Genomic DNA, 18,633 nt, shown 5'->3' with positions numbered 1-18,633 from the left:
CAGGCACAATGAAATTGATCAAGGCCTTCTTAGCCACAAAGATGTGGACCTTCATGAAACAGAATTCCCCTATAAAGAAAGGATTGCGGACAGGTCATTTCTAATGGAGGCAGAATTTATTTCACAAGTTGATTTTCTTTCCTTTGGACAGAAATTGTTTTGGGGAGGGGGAAGCCATGGCAAAACACTGCAACAAAGCACATGCCTAAATTATTCCCAATCCAAACAGCTTGCTAACACTAAGTCAGCCAGCAGTAACGGGAAAGGGAAGATGTATAACATCAGTAGTTTCTTTACTATGACAGGTAAACATTTCACGTACTGAAAGAATGTGTCCAACAACCCACAACAAAGGGCAGTGATGACAGTGGCCAACACACGGCCACTGGCAAGAGAACACAAGACGGCACAATCAGCTTTGAGAGCAACCAAAATTAAATGTGGATGGTTCCAATACAGTTTATCAAACATTTGACTGAGCTGATAACATTTTATAAACAACCCAAAAGCCACACCATCCAGGTGATGAAGCTCTTTGGGCAGCATCTCCCTGAGGCTGCTCAGAGAGCAAATCCTGTCCTTCCTTGGGGAACTGAATCCACACAGTGTCTCTTCCCCAAAGCAATGAACCACACTCTCCACTCCGCATCAGCCGTCTGGTGACTGGCCTCTGTCTCCAACTCGACAACAAGGTTGGGGGATTCCCAATCTAGGACCAAGCCAGAGACACATAAGCTGTGATGCACCTGTCCCAGGGTGAGCTGAGTGCTCTGCTAGCCAGGCAGATGGCATTCTCACCACTATTATAACAAAATATTTGGTCTCTACATTTCTATTAACGGTTTCCCCTATGTATAACCATTTGTACCCAGTTATTTATACCCTTTACATCTTAAGATCTCAACAGATAAATCAGCATAATCATGCATGAAAAATCTTTTAGGCTGTCCAACCGTTCCTGGTTCCCAGTGATTGGATTTGTTTTCTAACAGCAGGCATATACCAATCATACAGTGGTAAGTGCATAGAACTCAAAATGGCTTGCAGGGAAATCCTAAGCAAAGTTACTCCAGTCTAAGCCCCCAATGACTTCCATGACTGGAGTAACTCTTCTTAGGACTGCACTGTTAGTTTACCTGGAATTGCCATCACACAATTCAGTATCATTACTTCGGGGGTAAAATAAACCAACAGCCAATGCCAAAAGACAGACCATATGACATAATAAAGCAAGATGTTCTAGGGTATTTCCACCACGTAGGAAAACATTTACTGGTAATAAACAATTATCTGCATGGAGTTCATACTCACCTCATCTGACTCGTCAGATAAGGTCTTTAGCAGAATAGGAAACAGGCTGTCTGTATGCCGAAACATCTGCAAACAGGGGGAAAGACCTTTTATTACCATACAAGGAAGGAAAACGGGGAAAGACCAGCTCATCCAAGCCATGGCAGAGCTTTGTCCTGTGTGCCACATGTACTGTTGGTACCACAGCATAAGAGGACAGATTTCCTTTCCTTTATCCTTAGAAGCTCCTTGATATGTAACTCTTGAGCAACAGAGTTATTTAAACCTATTGCTTAAGGGACATAAGGAGTCATATAAATTTTGCAACTGCCAATGTAACTTTAGAATCCCTATCACTCAATAAAAAGGGTATTACTTCAGACACAGATAGTCGAGGCCAATCAATTAAAAGAGGAGTAATATAATGCAAGTGAAGATCCTTTTAAGAGGGACAATCCAGTAATACATGCGCTAAAGTATCGACTAAACCAGAGGAATAAAAGCAGGTCCTTTCTGAGTAAGGTAACTTAAAATATCTGCCTTTTATTACCATACAAGGATTGGCATTTAATCTGCCAAGGAAAAAGTTCTTTAAAAGCATGGAATTGTCAGAAAGTAAGTACATGATGGCAAGTATCTTGGGAAGAAATACCAAAAAAACTGAGATGAGGAAGCATGACACACTTGAATCACTGAGCTGGTACAATCAATCTGTAAGAGGATACTGTCAGGTTAGGAGCAGTTTTGATTCCTTGCGACAATTTCCACAAGCTTCTCAACAGAGAAAAAATTTCACCTCCGATTACAGATACATAATCTTAATGGTACCAATACCCAATATAAACCAGTTCAAGCTTCCACCTGTTACAAGAGATCGCACGGCCCAATTCCTAAATGATGTCTGGTGTGCTCGAGATGCAGACTTGCCTTGCGAGGAGTCTTGATGTACAAATGGTAGAGCCACTTCAGAACTGCAATACGAGTCATCATTCCGATAGCTGAATCATGAAGATGACAATCCAATACCTGGACAATTCCATCAAGATTGAGGGTTACTTGAATTCTCTCAGCGCTGTAGATAGAGAATAAACAAACAAATCATAGAGCAGATTGGGTATTTATACCAAGATCAGTGAAAATATCTGCCCAAAGCAGTGATTTACAATGCAATCCTAAGCAGAATTACTCCAGTCTAAGCCTATTGAAATCAATGGGTTTAGACTGGCATACCTCTGCTTAGGATTGCACTCTTACCCAACTAATCTGGGGAACACGAAGGGATCCCTGTTATTTCAAAATGACAGTCCATCAAGCACCGCTAATATTCAACTGCTATTCATTTCCATGGGCTCTAAATAAGATTCCTTCACATGATATCCACAAAAAAAAGGAAAAAATGGTTTGCTTTTCCTTCTTTAACCAAGATACAGGGGAAAGTACTCTTCCCTTTCGCAAGTCCTACATTATCACTAAGTTGTGTTTTCACAGCAAGTGTTTATATGTTTAATTTTGTATATATTCCATATATCATTGCTTGCCCACAGTCTATCCAAGAAGAATCCTTTTTTTTTTTTTTGAAAAATTTTTATTGGGTTAGAATCCATTATTTCCACATTTACATTCAATTTTCCCCATTTTTTTCATCTCTAACCCCCTCCCTTTCCCCCCCATTTTTGTTGACTTCCAACAGCTTTCCAACCCTTTGTCCCCTTTCCCTTACTTTTATTAGCTTCCTCTATCTAAACATCCAAGAAGAATCCTTGTTTGGGTTGGCCATTGAACCAGGCGAAAAGATATAATGTAAATAAATAAAATACGGTTCAACTGACCAGTATGATATTAAATACTGATTTTAAATACTTTTAAAGCATTAACTTTTTTTAAAATATTGTGATCAGCAACAGGTTTGATACTTCAGGAAATTGCAAAACAAATTCACTGTTATTGTAAAACAACAAAATTGAGATTAAGGCATGTAATGAGCTGTAATGACTCAATATCAGGTAAGGGGCATACCAGTGTGCATGAGGGATTGAACAGTTCCTGAAATGGAAGAAGTACGCAGAACGCACCTCCTTCCAAAGTATTCCTGGAGAACCAAAAATCGTATTGATTTCTCTTCCATACCAGTTTTCCCTCAACATTACTGAGCAAAACAGTCTAATCAAGTTAGATATCATTTGGCCATAAACACTGCACATGAAGCTATTCTCTCATTTGAGCCATTTATAAACACTAAAAGAAACCAGTGTTAGAAACTAGCATATTAGAGCCCAGCGTTTGGTACATCCACATCTGAAAAGCCAAGAGGATGGAAAGACCGCTCTATTGCCAGCATATACCGTTAACCCTTGCCTTGATATCCTTCCAAAAAATATTCTTGGCCCTGGTCCATATGGTGTTGCCATAACAATCCAGAGAGTCAGTTACAGAAAGTAGAAAAGCTGAAAAGGCAAATTATGTCAAGGTTGTGATAGCCTGAAAGTATTAATATAAAAGCTCCCTTGAGGACATGCTTGGGGGATCATACGTTACTGGCAGGAGGCACTGGAGCAAGAGGGGCGGAACTGAAGATGGAATTCAGCACAGAGAATTACTGCAATGGTGAAAAGGACTGGCAAGAGCAGCAAGAAGACTGTCGTCTGCCACCTCCAATGTCATTAAGGACAGTTCAACAACAAGCAGTTAGGCTGGAGTTACAGCGATCCTCAGTGGTACAATGGTGAGGCTGCACAAAAAAAACCACTGCAGATGTCATTCTCGGTGCCCAGCAGAGTTTCACCCTTCGCCACAAAGGAGGGAAATTAAGCTAGCACAAAAATTAAGTTAAAGCCTGAATTGGAGGGGAGGGGGCAGTCCTAGCAAGATTTTAGTGCTCCAGCCTCCAGCAAAATGCTTGGAAGTTCACAAGCAGAGTAAGCTGCTTAAATGGGAACCCTCCAAGGGCAAAGTTGCTGTACTTTTGCCTGTTTACACAGGCACTATCCATGGCGATGGTTGTTGTGGGTTTTCCGGGCTGTACTGCCGTGGTCTTGGCATTGTAGTTCCTGACGTTTCGCCAGCAGCTGTGGCTGGCATCTTCAGAGGTGTAGCACCAAAAGACAGAGATCTCTCAGTGTCCATGGCCTCTGTCTCCAGACTGTGCCGGCCTGTTCTTTTAAAGTGACACATTTTTGACAAACACCTTCAAGGTCCGTGATTTGCCCTCACAGCACACCGCTGGAGGAGTGCAGAGTGCCTCAAAAGCACATCAGACCACCAAGCCTGATGGTGCATTTTTGCAAAACCAGAAATTACGTATCCAGAGAAAGGCAAGAGCAAGTTTACACAAAGTCACCAAATTTAATCCCAAGCAGTTATTTGGGGGAGGGGGCTGAGATTTACTATTCGCAAGCAAGAATTGTTTTGAACACCACTGTGGGACTTCATGGGAAAGACTGACCCCTTTGAGCCCCACCCCCTTTCCCAGCAAATGAGGCGCAACGTGCACAAAGTGCACCCAAGATCGGCACGTCTTTCTCCTGCTGTTTTGAATGCCATCTAGCACAAGCTCTTTAAGACTGAGCTCAGCTCTCTGAATGAATGAGTGCTCCGTTAAGTGTTACAAGCAACAACCAAGAGGACCACCTGTTTCGGTTCAGTGGCATAACATGACGCAAGGTCTAGATGCAGCACAAAAATCTCCTCGCCTTCCCTCAAAACAGATACCACCCAGCATCACAAACAAAAGTGAAGAACATTACCTGGTTGGCATGAAAACGCTGGCATTGCCAAAACTGGAACCATTTGAGACATCCAGGCAGCCTACAGCAAGACATTTACATTAGTTTCAGTATCGTACACTACTTGCAATAAGATGGGCTCTTCCAAAAAAATGGGTTCTCTTTCATAAGCCTCTAGGCAAGGATACATGGTTTTAATTTTTTTTTAAAAGAACTTACTAAGTATTTTATAAATAAGATTATCTGCAAGATGAAGAGAGAACCTGGGTTCCAATAAACAGGTTTGCCCTACTAGTTTCTCCGTTGACAAAAGAAGGGGGGGGCTGCTTCTGACCACAAGGCAACTAAGGGGGTGATCATGGGACACGTGCGGATCAAAAAGTCATGAGAGATAAGGCTGTAGTGAGAAGGAAGCTGCATCCATGGAAAGGTTGGCGGGATCTAGCCCCAGATCTCCCCCTGCAGGGTGGTGCATGCAAAGCCAAGGCCCATCACCACGGGAAGAGACTGCATCAAGACAGCCCCCCACCACCACCACCAGCACCAAAGACCCTGACAAATCAGTACCTCTCTGCCCAAGGGTGTGCACATTGGCCCATGCAAGTAAAAGGGTCAGGCCTTCTCAACCCCAGAGGCTGGGGCAAGAGCTAAGCTAGTCTAATGGCCAGGGTAAGGGGGCAGGGCAGAGGCTCCTCCTGAGAAGTCAGCAATAAGTAATAAATAAATGTACCTCTGACAGGCCTGCCCTGCACCCTCTCCACAAAAGCTTCTACGTCTGTGCCCCATTCTACAATGGTATGTCAATTACATATTTGAACACAAGTCCTAGAACTGCAAACAGTTAAGTTTTCCTGCCAACGCAGTTTAGCAATGAGACAAATGTCATTTTTAGCCACTTATTTACACCAATACAGTCTATATGAAAGTAGTCAGAAGATATCTGGAAAGATAAACTCACCAGCTGAAGCCACCTCCTGCTTGGAGAGAGCTTTGTCGTGGTCTCCCTCTGCTTGGGGGACTGCTGTGGGCTGCTTGACTTCAGTTTCGTCGTCTTCTGGAGTGACCAGCTTCATCAGGCTCTGGTTACACACATTTGCCACCTCTTTGATGCCTGCACGCCACCAATGTAAGGAATGTACCCCCCTGCTGCTGCCCACTGCATTCGCGGGCAGGGTCCCAGGTATATCCCAGGACTTCAATACACCAGAAGGGCCAGCAGTTAGAGGAACTGAGATACTCGGCACCAAAGAAAGCAAAGGCTCACCAAAAGGGAAACTTTTCTTCTATGAATTCCTCCGCACACCACCCCCCACTCTCTCCCTAGTTGGATAAAAGTATTAAGACTCCCTCAAACCAGAGGGAGGGATAAGTGGCCCTCCCCATACAACAAATACCTTCCTTGAGGCAGGCTGTTATCCTCCCAGGCCATATTTCTGCTTAGTTTGGCCTTCCTCATTTGTACGGAGGCCAGCTGCTTTACTACTGGATACCGTGACAGTACAATCAATAATTTCAGAACAGAGCTCACTGAGAAAATGGAAAGACCTGGTAAAAAGCTGATGCGGAAAAGGGAGGAAGTTATATAGGAAGTGAAAGGTTACAGCAGCTAGCAAAAGACTTTATAGCTAATCAAAAGTTTTTAAGAGGGCGTTATAGCAACATTATATGCAACAAAATGCAGATACAACGGTAGAGCAATTTAGGAAACTGCAGAAACAGAGATCGAGAAATGAAATGCTGAACAAATTGAGATCAGGTAATACAAAAATAAGAGGTATCCCAGAAGCAGTTGAAAGTGAAGATTTAATCAGCTTTTTTCCCCCAAAGGGTAAATGAAAAGAATGGTTCTGTCTGCTAAGAAAGTACCTGTGGGGATAAGCTATTCAATGTTTCAAGGACAAAAGTTTTAGACAACAGAATTTTGGTACTGAGCATGGCTAAAAAGAGTTGTAGATGATTTGGAGGTCAAACACTGGCTGATCCAAGTCCAAAAAACCTAAGTAGGAGCAGGAAGACAGGGATTAACTAAAGGCAGGAAATCTCTATTATTTAGTGATTTATGTAGGAAAATGTGCGCAAGTCTAGTCCACTCAGAAAGCAGAATTTTGTTACACAATGTATTACAGACCAAAAATAATACAGAGGAAATTCAGCATAGTCAAGATGATGAATAAATAAAAGATGAGCAAAGGAAAATGTGTTGCATGAGAAGGAGATTAACTGAGAAAAAATTCAAGATTTTAGAATTCAGGGAGATCTTTGCAGGGGGTGGCACTGGGGCCCCAACTCAGGCAACGTAAAGCAAACTCCTATACAGAGTTACTTCACAGATATCAACGGGCTTAGACTGCAGAAACTGTCCATGAAATGGCATTGTACTTTACTTAAGCCTGTACACAGAGGAGTTTTTCAGCAGTTCGACTGACAAACTAGAATCAAGGGAGCTGCGACCTTGGAAGCTTTCAGTTATTTCTTTTCTGGACCTAAATGGTAAGTTTGTGATAACTGAAGCTGGGCTAGAAGAAACAAAGCCCCTACACACAAAACTTAGCACTGAGTAACATGACCTTTCCGTGAGAAAGATTTGCTCCTTTTAGAAGATGGAATTTCTTCTCAGGAGGCATCTGAAACAGATTCTTTTCAATGCTGGGCAAGTAGGGAAGCTTCATATGGACTATTTTGGAAGTCTGTCAGGAAATGAACAGGAGTCCACAAGATGAACAACTGCTGGAGTTTTCCCTGTCTAAACAAACAGATTATTACTGTTGAGATAGCATCAGAGATGAGCACGGAAACAAGACACAGGCCCACTGCGTATATGAACCCCTGACTACATAATACAAAAACAGCCATGACATCTTGACTGTGTAACATCCACATAAGCTCAACCTTTAAAATGAAAGAAGGAAGTTTGTTTTGCGCCTGTAAAATAGAGAAAGAAGGACTTTCCAGGAACAGAGAGAGAAAACTGTCCAGTGAGACAGCGAAACTGTCATAAGACAGCAAAGAGATCGGGCTTGTCTCCAAGGGCCAAACCACAAGTGACAGCGGCCACGGGTCCATCCTGTGGCCACTGGCACCAATTTAAAAGCAGCTATAGTTCCTTAAATCTGTTGCAGGGCCCCAATCTGGGATCACGCAAGCAGCAGCCTCAAGAGGCCTTATATCTCCCAATCCCCCATGCCTTTTCAGGTACCAAAACAGCAGTGGGAGACTGACTTGGTGCCTGTTTTTACAATGGTGCCAGCAGCCATGGGATGGACTCGTAGCTGCTGTCATTTGTAATCTGGCCCTAAACTAGCCAGAAGGGTGTGAATGTTAAAAAGAGATGGGGACAGCCTACAAATGCCATCCAGCCAACCCAAATCTGTAGGTTTTGGGATCTTCTCTTAGCTAGGGAAACACAGTGCAAAGAAATCTAATTTTGCAATCACAGTGCAAAGAAATTTAATTTTGCAATCAGTTGGAAAATAAGGAAGTTTTCATATTATACATAATTTAGATTCCTTTCAAGATTTAGGTCTGCTGGAAATTTGTATGTATCGATGTAAGAAACACCAAAGGAATAGAAGGAAAAGAAATCAGGATTAGGAGAACTGGAGACACGGGGACTGGTGAAACCAGTCCAGAGAAACCTCAAACCTCTGGAAATATTTTTCTGTGCAGCCATAAGGGCTAGAAAACTAGGCTCGCTTAAATGGAAGTCTCAGTTTTTAAATTCTGAAACAAACACCACATTTTGGCACATGTTCAGAAAACAAAGACCAGCAGAACACACACACAACCCTTCGTTTGCTAGAGAGTTGTGCCCGAGGAAAGAGGTATCTGCGTCTTAACTTGTAACAGATATACCACTAAAGTGAAGTTATCCCCCTTCTGAGCCTAAGCCCTGTAACCCTGAGGGACTACAAGGGCCTTCGATAAAGATACGACAAACTCATTCAACCCAAACTCACAAAAAGTTTCCCCTATTATGCGGCACAACAGTAGCTCTTATACTAAAACCGTTTGCTTTAGTTGTCCATGGGAGGCAACTGAAGTGCTGCTTAGACTTCAGGGGAAAGCAAAGGCCGAAGCGGGCACACTGTTGCGCAGGCACCCCTACCTAGCAATCTGTTCCCAGTTCGCCGTCAACAAAGATGCACTTGGGTTCTCGATACCTCCTCCTGCTCCTGAACAGCTAGCATACACATTCAAAGACTTCAACTGCAGAACCTGAACTCTGCTCTCCTCCCTTCCACTGGACAACCAGGTACCTTTGCAAAGGAAGTCCTAATGTTTTATCCCTTTGCTGTAAGGATACTCTTCTTCCGATCATCGTAAGAGAGGCAAGGCAGGACGGCTGTCAGGATCCCCGAGGAATATGGCAGCATGACCCGGCCAGCCAGTTGGATAAACTCTCGCATCCAGCACATGGCTGTGAGCTGGATGAGATCGTCTGAAAGGTTAAGGAAGAAGAGGAGTTTGTTAACAGCTGAGAGAGCCAATGCTATGTAGCGGTTCGAGCACTGGACTAGGATCTGGGAGACCCAGGTTCGATTCCCTGCTCTGCCACAGAAGCTGTCTGGGTGACCTTGGGCTTTCAGCCTAAGTTACCTTACAGGGTTGTTGTGAGAATAAAATGGAGGAAAGGAAAATGATGTAAGCCACTTTAGGGCCCATTAGGGAGAAAAGACAGGGTACAAATTAAATAAATAAGTAACAATCCGTTTGAAAGCATCTGATACGCCATTGCTGGTAAGAATTCCATTAGGATGTGTAGATTTGGGGGGGAGGGGGTACTCCTGGATACCGGGAGTCTCCTGTCCCTTCAGCAGAAGGCTGGCCTTATTTCTAGGAGTGCTTGCTTTCCTCAGAAGTTCATGCACTGGTTATCTTCCCTTCTAGGCTCAGCCAAACTGGCCACATCAATCCACCACCACCACCCAACCTCTCCACTGGAGTACTGCCAAGTACTTCTGCACATGGCTGCCCTTGAAATTGACCTGGAAGCTTCAACTAGTGCAAAACGTGGCCACAAGGAATGTCACACCAGTTCGCAGACCACTAAGCATTTCCTGGCTCATTTCAAGGCGCTGGTTCTTACATTCAGAAGACTTCACAACCTGGGGCTCACACAGTAGGTTACAGTACAGAACAAGACAAGTGGCCTTCAGCAAGTGGGGGAAGGCATGACGGGAGAAGGCAAAGCTCTGACCAGGCCACATGGGGGTGCCTATGGAGAGGTAACAAAAAACTCACCAGAGGCCTGGCAGTGGATCACCAGGATGTTGGCCATTTCAGCAAACTTGACGCTGGAAGGGCTCTTCTTAATCTCTTTGAGAAACTCACCAAGGGCTACCTCACACCTGCATGGAGAGAGAGAAGGCGAGTGGGTCAGAGAACTCCTCCCCCCTGCGAGATTCATGGGGGCAGGACCGCTCTTTGTGAAGAAAGGGAAACTTCCTCATTCAGAGACAGTAAATGCCTGAAACCCAGGGCTTTCAGGGGAAGGCCTCAGCTTCTGAACCATCTGTTGACCTCCAGGGCAAACGGTTGGCCACTGTGTGAAGTAGGTAGCTGAACCAGATGGACCTCTCGTCCGATCCAGCAGGGCTCTTCTTATGTTCTCCTTGCCCATTCAATTCCATGATGTACTTAACCACCTCACCTCTAGTCAGGACCCTGTTACTGAAGGACCAGGGCACTACCTCTACCAGAAAGAAACATTTACCCAGGAAGTGGGGAAGGAAACAAGTTCCTCCCTCCCTGTTCACTTATGCTAAACCTGTAGATGGGAGTGTACCGAGAGCCCCAATCCTACCAGCTTCACATCAGAATCATTCACCAACCAGCCAACCCCCACCCCTCACTCCAATCCACATCTACAACCCCTGCTACAGCCTGCCCCTGAGCAGAATACATACGTACTGTTCAGAGATGCTTCCAAAGCACACACCACATGCTCAAGCCTAGAAACTTCAATGTCTAAGGAGAGGACGTGTTCCTCCTAGAATGATGTTTCCTCCTCCAGAGTTCCAACTTGACCAGGAGAGGGTGGAAAGACATCACTCCACCCAGAGTCACCCCAGCCCCCCCAGCCCCCCCCAAATGTGCACATTCCATATTCCAGACTCATCTTTGCACTCACATTTTACGGATCTCCTTGCTGTTATCACCCAGGATCTGAAAGAGCCCATCTAAGATTTCTGGCAGGTAATCCAGTAGGTTAATATCAGGGACAGACTCAAGCACCAAGATCTAGTCCATGGAAAGGAAAATTGTACTTGTGAATTTCAAATAAGAATGAAAATTAAAGAAAATAGAGGCTGTAATATAGAAGCAGACAATTCAGAACGGAATTATATTAGCAAGCAGAATGGTAGCCGAGTAGAACTTTCCTAGCTCAAGCAAACTAGAGTAACGCTGCATAGGATTGCGATGGGAAGAGTCAACTCTTATAGCGGGTAGATTTGCGTGAAATGAAGTTGTTCAAAGCAGGAATATTTAGACAAAGAAAGATTACGGATATGGTGGGGATTTTTTTTTTAGTATTGGGAAGAGAGTAAGGATAGCTTTTCCTTAATTAGAACTCCTCATAAAGTAAAGGGAGTAGAAAATGGAATAGTAAAATTTGCTTCTGTATTATGGCAGGAAAAGAGAGGATGGATCTACTATCAGTTTTCTTACTGTCTCTGATATGTGAGATATCGTATGTAATAAAGACTGAGAATAATAATGGTACTAAATAATATTGGGCATTTGGGGATTTACTAATTTTGATGCTAACCTATTAAGTAGTATTGCATGTTTCATGCTTTTCATAGCCACAGATTGTTAAGCGAAAACTTCATTAAGTCTAAACCAGGCCTTGATAAATATTCTTCAGCTTTAGGTGCCACCCCAAAAATTTAGGGGCCAGGCTCGTTTTTCAAGCTTCATGCTGTAGCACCGTGGCTAAGTGGTTTGGCTGTGAATCAGCACTCTACTAGTTTGAATCCCGCTACTGCCATGAGCTCAGAAGGTGGCCTTGGATAAGCCACTCCTCTCAGCCCCAACTCCCCAGCTGCATTGTGGGGACAATAACATTAAGTTGCTCACTGCTCTGGGTGAGGCACTAATCTGTATAGAAGAGCGGTATATAAGCACAGATATTATTAATGACTGTGCTTTCTCATTACTGCTACCACAATATCTAATTCTAAACTGTTCACCATTTGTCATTTTTAAAAGCAATAATAAAGACATTGTGATACATAAATAAATATGGGGCAAGCGTAGTTGTCAACTCAAAAAACTAACCTTTAGCTCTAACCTAAATAAGCTTTATACTTCTACTGAGAATCACTGAAAGGCACTTAGAATAAACAACTGATGAAAATACTAACCACTGCAATGAAATTTCTAGGGATTGTGCATTTGTCAAGCTCTACCCTAAAAACCTACCCAGGAAATGATGAACTGCCGAGCGTATTGGTTGTTGGAGTAGATCCTCTCACGGAGCAGGGGAATGAAGCCCACAAGGTCAAACTTGTTACTTTCAGTCACAATGTCCTGCGAAGCCAAAACAAAGGAACATTAAGATTCTCTAATCCCCACCCGCCAGCATCTCGACCCAACATCGAAAGAGCGCTATCAGCTTCCCATCATGCAATGTCCCCAGACCACCCGTCTCAGCTTTTTCGGTGTTGTGGCACACAATGGAACAGATGGTCCTCTCGTGAACCCCCACCCAGCTTTCTCCAAACACAGCAGTGATCCCTGGTAGAAGCTTCACGATAATTTGTACTATGAGTTTGCTCATGCAACAAGGACTGCCTGCACTGGCTCTATACTCCCGAGTTAGTTTATGTACTATTTCTGAGCATCTATGCCTGAATCGCTGGCATTTCCCTTGCCTCCTACCCCAAACAGACCCACCTGAAAACACCTACTCTCCTTGTTTGTTGTACAATCATACACCCACACAGATTAATTCCAGTAACAACTGCAACACACGGACACACAACAGAACGGCTCTGGTGTCATAACAAGCCAACTCCTTTTTATACAAATGTTACTAACGCCTCTAAAAGTGCAACATCAAGTAAGATTAGCAAAATTAGAAAAAGACTATTTCAATTCCTCATAGCTATATTTAAAGATTTAAAAATCAGATATAATTGGGGTATCCCCTATAAGTTGAATATTTTCCTTAAGAAAACCTGGACTGCCATTCAAACTATTGAATTAAATTAGCTGTGAATTGATCCAACAGCTGTTCAAAATGCACACTGGTTGACTTTTTTTGTTTGGTTTAGTATTTTTGAATAAACAAAGGTAGATGAAAATTGCATCAAATGTTTGCTTGTCAAGAATGCATCAGAAAAACTGTGGATTTGGAGCATTATCCATTTCTAAAATCAATTCAACAGCCGAAGCAGCTTGCATAGATCAAGCCGCTTGCTGCAGGGACAGAGCTTTCCTCCTTCACATGGAACAGCATCCAAAGCCTGCTCTTCACTGTTATGTACCCCCACTAGCTCCAGCTAAGATTTCTTCCCTTCCGCAATCCCTGTCCCAGGGCTCTTATCCCACTTTGCCCTGAGAGGAGGAGGAGAGAGGAGCCCAGGATACAATGAACACTGCCCTCGGAATTTTACATTGCTACACCAGGCAGTTTGGCTTGAAGAATCCCCCAGCCTTCCAAGCGTTGCCAGAAGCTCCTCCTCATTTTCACACATCCAGCTGCCCAATCCTGCAGAGCTTTGGACTGCATGCTCACAAGCCAGCTCTCCTCTGGCACTGGGCCCTTTTATATTCTTGCTACACTCAGACTGATTGTGCATCCCCTTAAGAGAGATTTAATCAGGGCTGGGTTCAGCACCAGCAGCAAGCAAACCTCACAGCCCCGAGATGAAAATGCCTCAGTGCAAAAAGCACGTATGGAAGAAGAGAGGTACCTTCAGAAGCCGGTCCAAAAGCTCAGAGCCACTTTTTACATTTGGATCTGGGTCTGCGGCAAGCTAGGACAGAAAAAAACATAAGCAACCAAAAAGAGAAGACCGTTTGGCTAAGCCAAGCATATAAAATGTTCAGAGTAACTGTAACAGGGTCTACACTTTTTGGTATGGTAGGAAACAAACTGCTCATAAAAGCTCAATTATATCAAAAGCCGTTTTCTAGAAAAAAAACCTGGTTTAAAAAAGAAGTCTGAATTTAACCGGAACAAGCATGCTTGAAATTGTGACTTCTTAAAACTGAACCACAACCAATAAAGTGTCACTAAAAAGGCTGCTTTCAAAATTAGAACAAATGTGAAAAAATATCTGACTTCTGAAGTTAAGCATTAGAAATGTTGGCTTCCTACCGGCTCAGGAACTAGAAACTGATCATAGACATTTAAGGTTTGGGGTATGTCACCCAGTATCTTGATATGGCCCTACGCTGGGTTGGGGACAGCCAACGTGGTATATTGACTGAAGTATCACACTAGGACTGGAGAGTTAGCTCAAAGGCTCACTCCACCATGAACCTGAAGGCAGGATCTTGGGCCAGGCACCATCATCCGCTCAGCCTAGCTTGCCTGACCGGGTTTTTGTGATGATAAAACGGAAGAGGGAAGACAGCCATGAATGCTACCTTAAACTTCCTCGAAAAAATCGAACAGAAGATATACCTGCCAGCTACCTGCTAAGTGTTCTGTTCTCAAACAGTGGACACTTATTAGTGCCAGTTATTGATTATTGCCAGTCATACAGCATGGATGTTTATGGATTATGCTCCTATGCTGTACAAATGATATATTTAGTTGCAAACTAGCCTATTTCAATCTACAGAGCAACAAGTCACTGTGCATGCATTTCGAACAGAAAAAAACCCCACTTGATTTAAAGAAGACATTTACTGGAAATTGAAATGATGATTTAAATCAATCCATCCTTGGCGGCCATCATCCCTTTCCTTTCCCCCAACTTCATGCTGAGCTACAGAGAACTTAGAAGCAGCAAAAGCCTCTTGCCTCTTTCCCAGGGCCTCTGAAGTTCAGGGCAAAGTCAGAGACGACGTGGGAGATATTTTCCAAAAGTGATTCTCCTTGAAATCTTTTATCACTGTGCGTGGAGGTGGGGTCACTGCCTACCTTCACTCTCTGCCCCATTCTCAGCAGATCCCCCCAAAGTCAGTAGGGCTGCCCAGGATTGGTGGTGATCACTGCAAACTGAATAGTGCAAGCACCCCACTGATGCTTCTTCTGTCAATGACAAGACAAGGGTAGGCTGAGGGGGGCACCTGATCTCTCGTGGGGCAGAAGTCTGTAGCTGCTGAACCAGAGGAGCCCAAGCCAGACACCCCACAGCATAAACTAGCATTGCAACAGGGGCCTTGAAGTGGGAGAATCTCTTGGCTTGTGTATCCAAAGAAATCTTGTTACCTTGCTTAAGCCATCAAACAACACATTGAAGTGGGGAAGGACGGAACCCCGGGCCACTTTCACAATGTTGTACAGAGCCTCACAGGCGTAGTAGCGTAAGCGGCTGTCAGAGTCATTGAAGCAGGTCAGCACCGGCTCGATCAGCTCCTTCAAGTATAGCCCAGAGTCCTGAAACCACAAGGGGTGGGGAGAAAAGGGGCAGTGCTTGAATGGTGCCTAAATCAAGGAAGGTCACTAAATGCATGAAAGCAACTTGGAGCTGAAACAGGACAACTAGCCCTATGGGGTGTACTGGACTCCAAGATGCTCCAGGCCAAGGTTGGAAGGCCTGCATCAAGAACCCCTGACAATTTAGGCTGGGAGAAAAATCAGCAGGCACCATCATAGAACATTTGAAGCCACAGAATATCTGCAGCCGAGGACAAGATCAGATGTTTGTTTGTTTGTTTCAGTTTCTAAGGAACTAGGAGAGTATTCTCCCCACTCAGCTATACGGAAAAGCTTCCAAACCCACAAGTCAGCCAAATCAAGAACGCACAGCTATGGCATGCTCAGCATTTTGCTAGCCAGTTAGTTGGTAGGGACTGACCCAAATCCCTGGTTTTTTCTTCCTGTTCCACTTCAGATCATCTGAAATCTAGATTCAAAAACAAGTAGGCAACAGAAGACGCACAGGCAAGTGCCACGAGGCTCCTGGGCACCTCACTGGGCCTGCTAATTCAGGCAGGGCCAAGTTCCTGCTGTCCAAGCTCTGGCGCTACCGCCAAGAATGAATCTGCCAGTAAAGCTGCTCCTGTCCCACAAGAACTTCTATCCCTCCCTTCCTGACCAGCACCCAAGGGAAGTCCACCTTGATTCCCATTCTGGGATCCCAAACAGACAGAAGGGGATTCAAATACAGGTTTACTCTCTCATTAGAAGAGTCAAAGGTGCACTAAGTCTGACTGAGCCTGTGACAGTGGCCACATTTTCGCTGTGGAAGACAGGATGTGTCTGTGGTTCCAGGTATCACCTATATTTCGCAGACTGTTGACCATGCAGAAGGATACAGTTCAGAAACATTTCTGAATGTGACAAAAGCAGCAAACAAAAGTCTTCGACGCTCTCTCTGTTTTGAAAAAAATGTATTCTATGCCCGTTTTCAGGAGGACTGTAGCTAGTGAAGTTCCTTCTTTTATATTTGTAGGGCAACCTCTCAGTCGAACTCCATCTCCACCTGAAAGCTAGCGGGCATAAAAGGTGCAGCCAGATTCTCTTAATGTTATTCTCCATCTGAGAGAGAAAGCAAGCACCTGCAACATCACTCTGCAGCCCCATTAATACTGATTGTGATGATTTTTAAAAAATCATTTTCAAGCACGGAACCCAAGGCCAAACTCTTCTCAGGGTGAGTCACTGACAAGCTTAGAGTGCCCCAACAGGAAGAAAGTCAGTCATCGCTTTCCCAGGAGAAAGGGGACCTAAGGAGGGGGGCTCATGGTCAGGGCAGGATCTAGGGTTGCCAGCGCCTAGGGCAACCCTAGTCTGACTCCTTGCGCGCGTGCACGCAGCGCACTCCCGGCACTGCGTGATGACATCACTTCTGTGACATCATCACACAGGGTGGAGTGTGCCACCCACGCGGCGCACCGGCAGAAGCAGTGTGTGGGGCTGGGAAGCCACCCGCGCCATTCGCCTCCCCACAGGACAGGGGGCGGCTGGCAAGCAAAAGGCAGCATGGGGGGCTGGCAGCTGCTCCTGGGCCCCCTCCCTGGCAGCGCTGGGGGCAGACTACCCCCCCTGCCCCCTCTCGATCCAGTCCTGCTCACAGTTCAGAGGCAAAGCAGATCCTTAGGCCTCGGGTCCATAGGCCTCAGGTCCAGCCTTCCGGCATCTCCAGTTAAAACGAGGATAGGATGCAGAGCTGAGAAAGACCTTGCAGAGCTTCTGCCAATCTGAGCAGATGGGCAAAGAGTCTGCTTCAGCAGAAGGAGCTTAATAGGAGCACATATGCTTGAGCCACAGAAAGCCTCTCAGGTGCCTTGGTGTTTTCAAATGCCCTCCACACTGACTGTGCAAGGCCTGGTTTAAATGCCACACCAATAGGACTGAAGAACCTACTGCAGGGACTTTGCGGGTACCCACCATCTAATTTAAACTGGGCCACTATACATGCAATATTTGCAACACAAAGAAGTGCTCTCCTGGGCTAGGATACGCTCCTCCCCGCACACGTGTGCCATAGCAAGACAGAAACTGGCATGGATAAGCCCTTCTGTCTATCAGCATTAAAGAATAAAGATGCAACCCTTCCAAAGGATGACCTCAGGATATATACAGGTTGGCTGTAATATAAAGAGGCACACTCATACCATTTTCAGAACCATTTTCTTTCAACCGCTCTGCCTCACAACTGCAGTTTAAACTCTCTTGTGCTTTAAAGGCACATGCCTGGAGGGGGGGTGGAGGTGACAGGGGACACATACGTGCATGCGCCTGAAAGACGTTTCATTTGGTTTACCCTCAATAAGTTCTTATTAGCCCTCCTCCCTGATTGTGTCTGCTTTTACTGTATATTTTACTCTACACTTTTTATTGTAAGTTTTTATTCTATTGTTAAATACACTCACACACACTTTAACTGTTTTAATACCTTGATGTTTGCCGCATTAGGGACCCTGTTTGGGTTAAAAGGCAGCATATAAATGGTTTAAATAAAGCTAGGGCAATTTATCTTTAAGTTACTCTCACACTAAACACACTCATCACTGTTTTTTGTGACTCTGCACAGGACTGCACTGTTAATATGCTATCTATTAATTAGGGGCAAGCTAGCCAATGGCATTTGGCACATATAGGATGTGGGTTCCCCTGACCCAACTCTGATCAATCACATGTGGGAAATAAAGTTTCCAAGGGTACTGGGACCCGATTCAGCTCTGGACCACGACACCTGGAGAAGGGGCTTCAGCCTTCCCCCCCCCCACCACCATTTTCCTGAGCTGAAACGACCCTGGCAGATGTTATTTCCCCATTGTGAAGCTGCACATACACTGAATACTGCCCATGCAGTCCCACAGCAGGGCAACACATACTGAATGTGCAGCAATGAAGTTGGATTTGTATTTTAAAATGATGATGAGCTTCTGCAATTCCACCATGTAAAAACAAAGCAGTATCAATGGAAATAAAGGCGCTGGTTTTATGAGGAAAAAAAGAAAAGAAAATATCCTCACCACTGTTTTAAACCCA

General features: G+C 44.5%; 1 protein-coding gene across 2 annotated transcripts in view; it reads right to left on the bottom strand.

Annotated features, from left to right (window-relative positions):
- The window catches only part of VAC14 (VAC14 component of PIKFYVE complex), a 123,632-nt gene that overhangs the window by 98,962 nt on the left and 6,037 nt on the right, over positions 1-18,633 (bottom strand). For both annotated transcript variants that reach the window (XM_055000682.1, XM_055000683.1), the window contains exons 3-12: positions 15,403-15,570; positions 13,934-13,996; positions 12,438-12,545; positions 11,143-11,252; positions 10,254-10,360; positions 9,316-9,450; positions 5,971-6,123; positions 5,034-5,094; positions 2,218-2,362; positions 1,312-1,377 (exon numbers count right to left, since the gene is read on the bottom strand). In XM_055000682.1, the coding sequence (XP_054856657.1) occupies positions 1,312-1,377; positions 2,218-2,362; positions 5,034-5,094; positions 5,971-6,123; positions 9,316-9,450; positions 10,254-10,360; positions 11,143-11,252; positions 12,438-12,545; positions 13,934-13,996; positions 15,403-15,570 (1,116 nt within the window). The remainder of the gene's footprint in view (positions 1-1,311; positions 1,378-2,217; positions 2,363-5,033; positions 5,095-5,970; positions 6,124-9,315; positions 9,451-10,253; positions 10,361-11,142; positions 11,253-12,437; positions 12,546-13,933; positions 13,997-15,402; positions 15,571-18,633) is intronic.

This window comes from Eublepharis macularius, chromosome 16 (assembly GCF_028583425.1).
Source record: "Eublepharis macularius isolate TG4126 chromosome 16, MPM_Emac_v1.0, whole genome shotgun sequence".
Taxonomy (NCBI): Eukaryota; Metazoa; Chordata; class Lepidosauria; order Squamata; family Eublepharidae; genus Eublepharis; species Eublepharis macularius.
The sequence above is the reverse complement of the archived record's forward strand: the minus strand, read 5'-3'. Positions and strand labels throughout refer to the sequence as shown.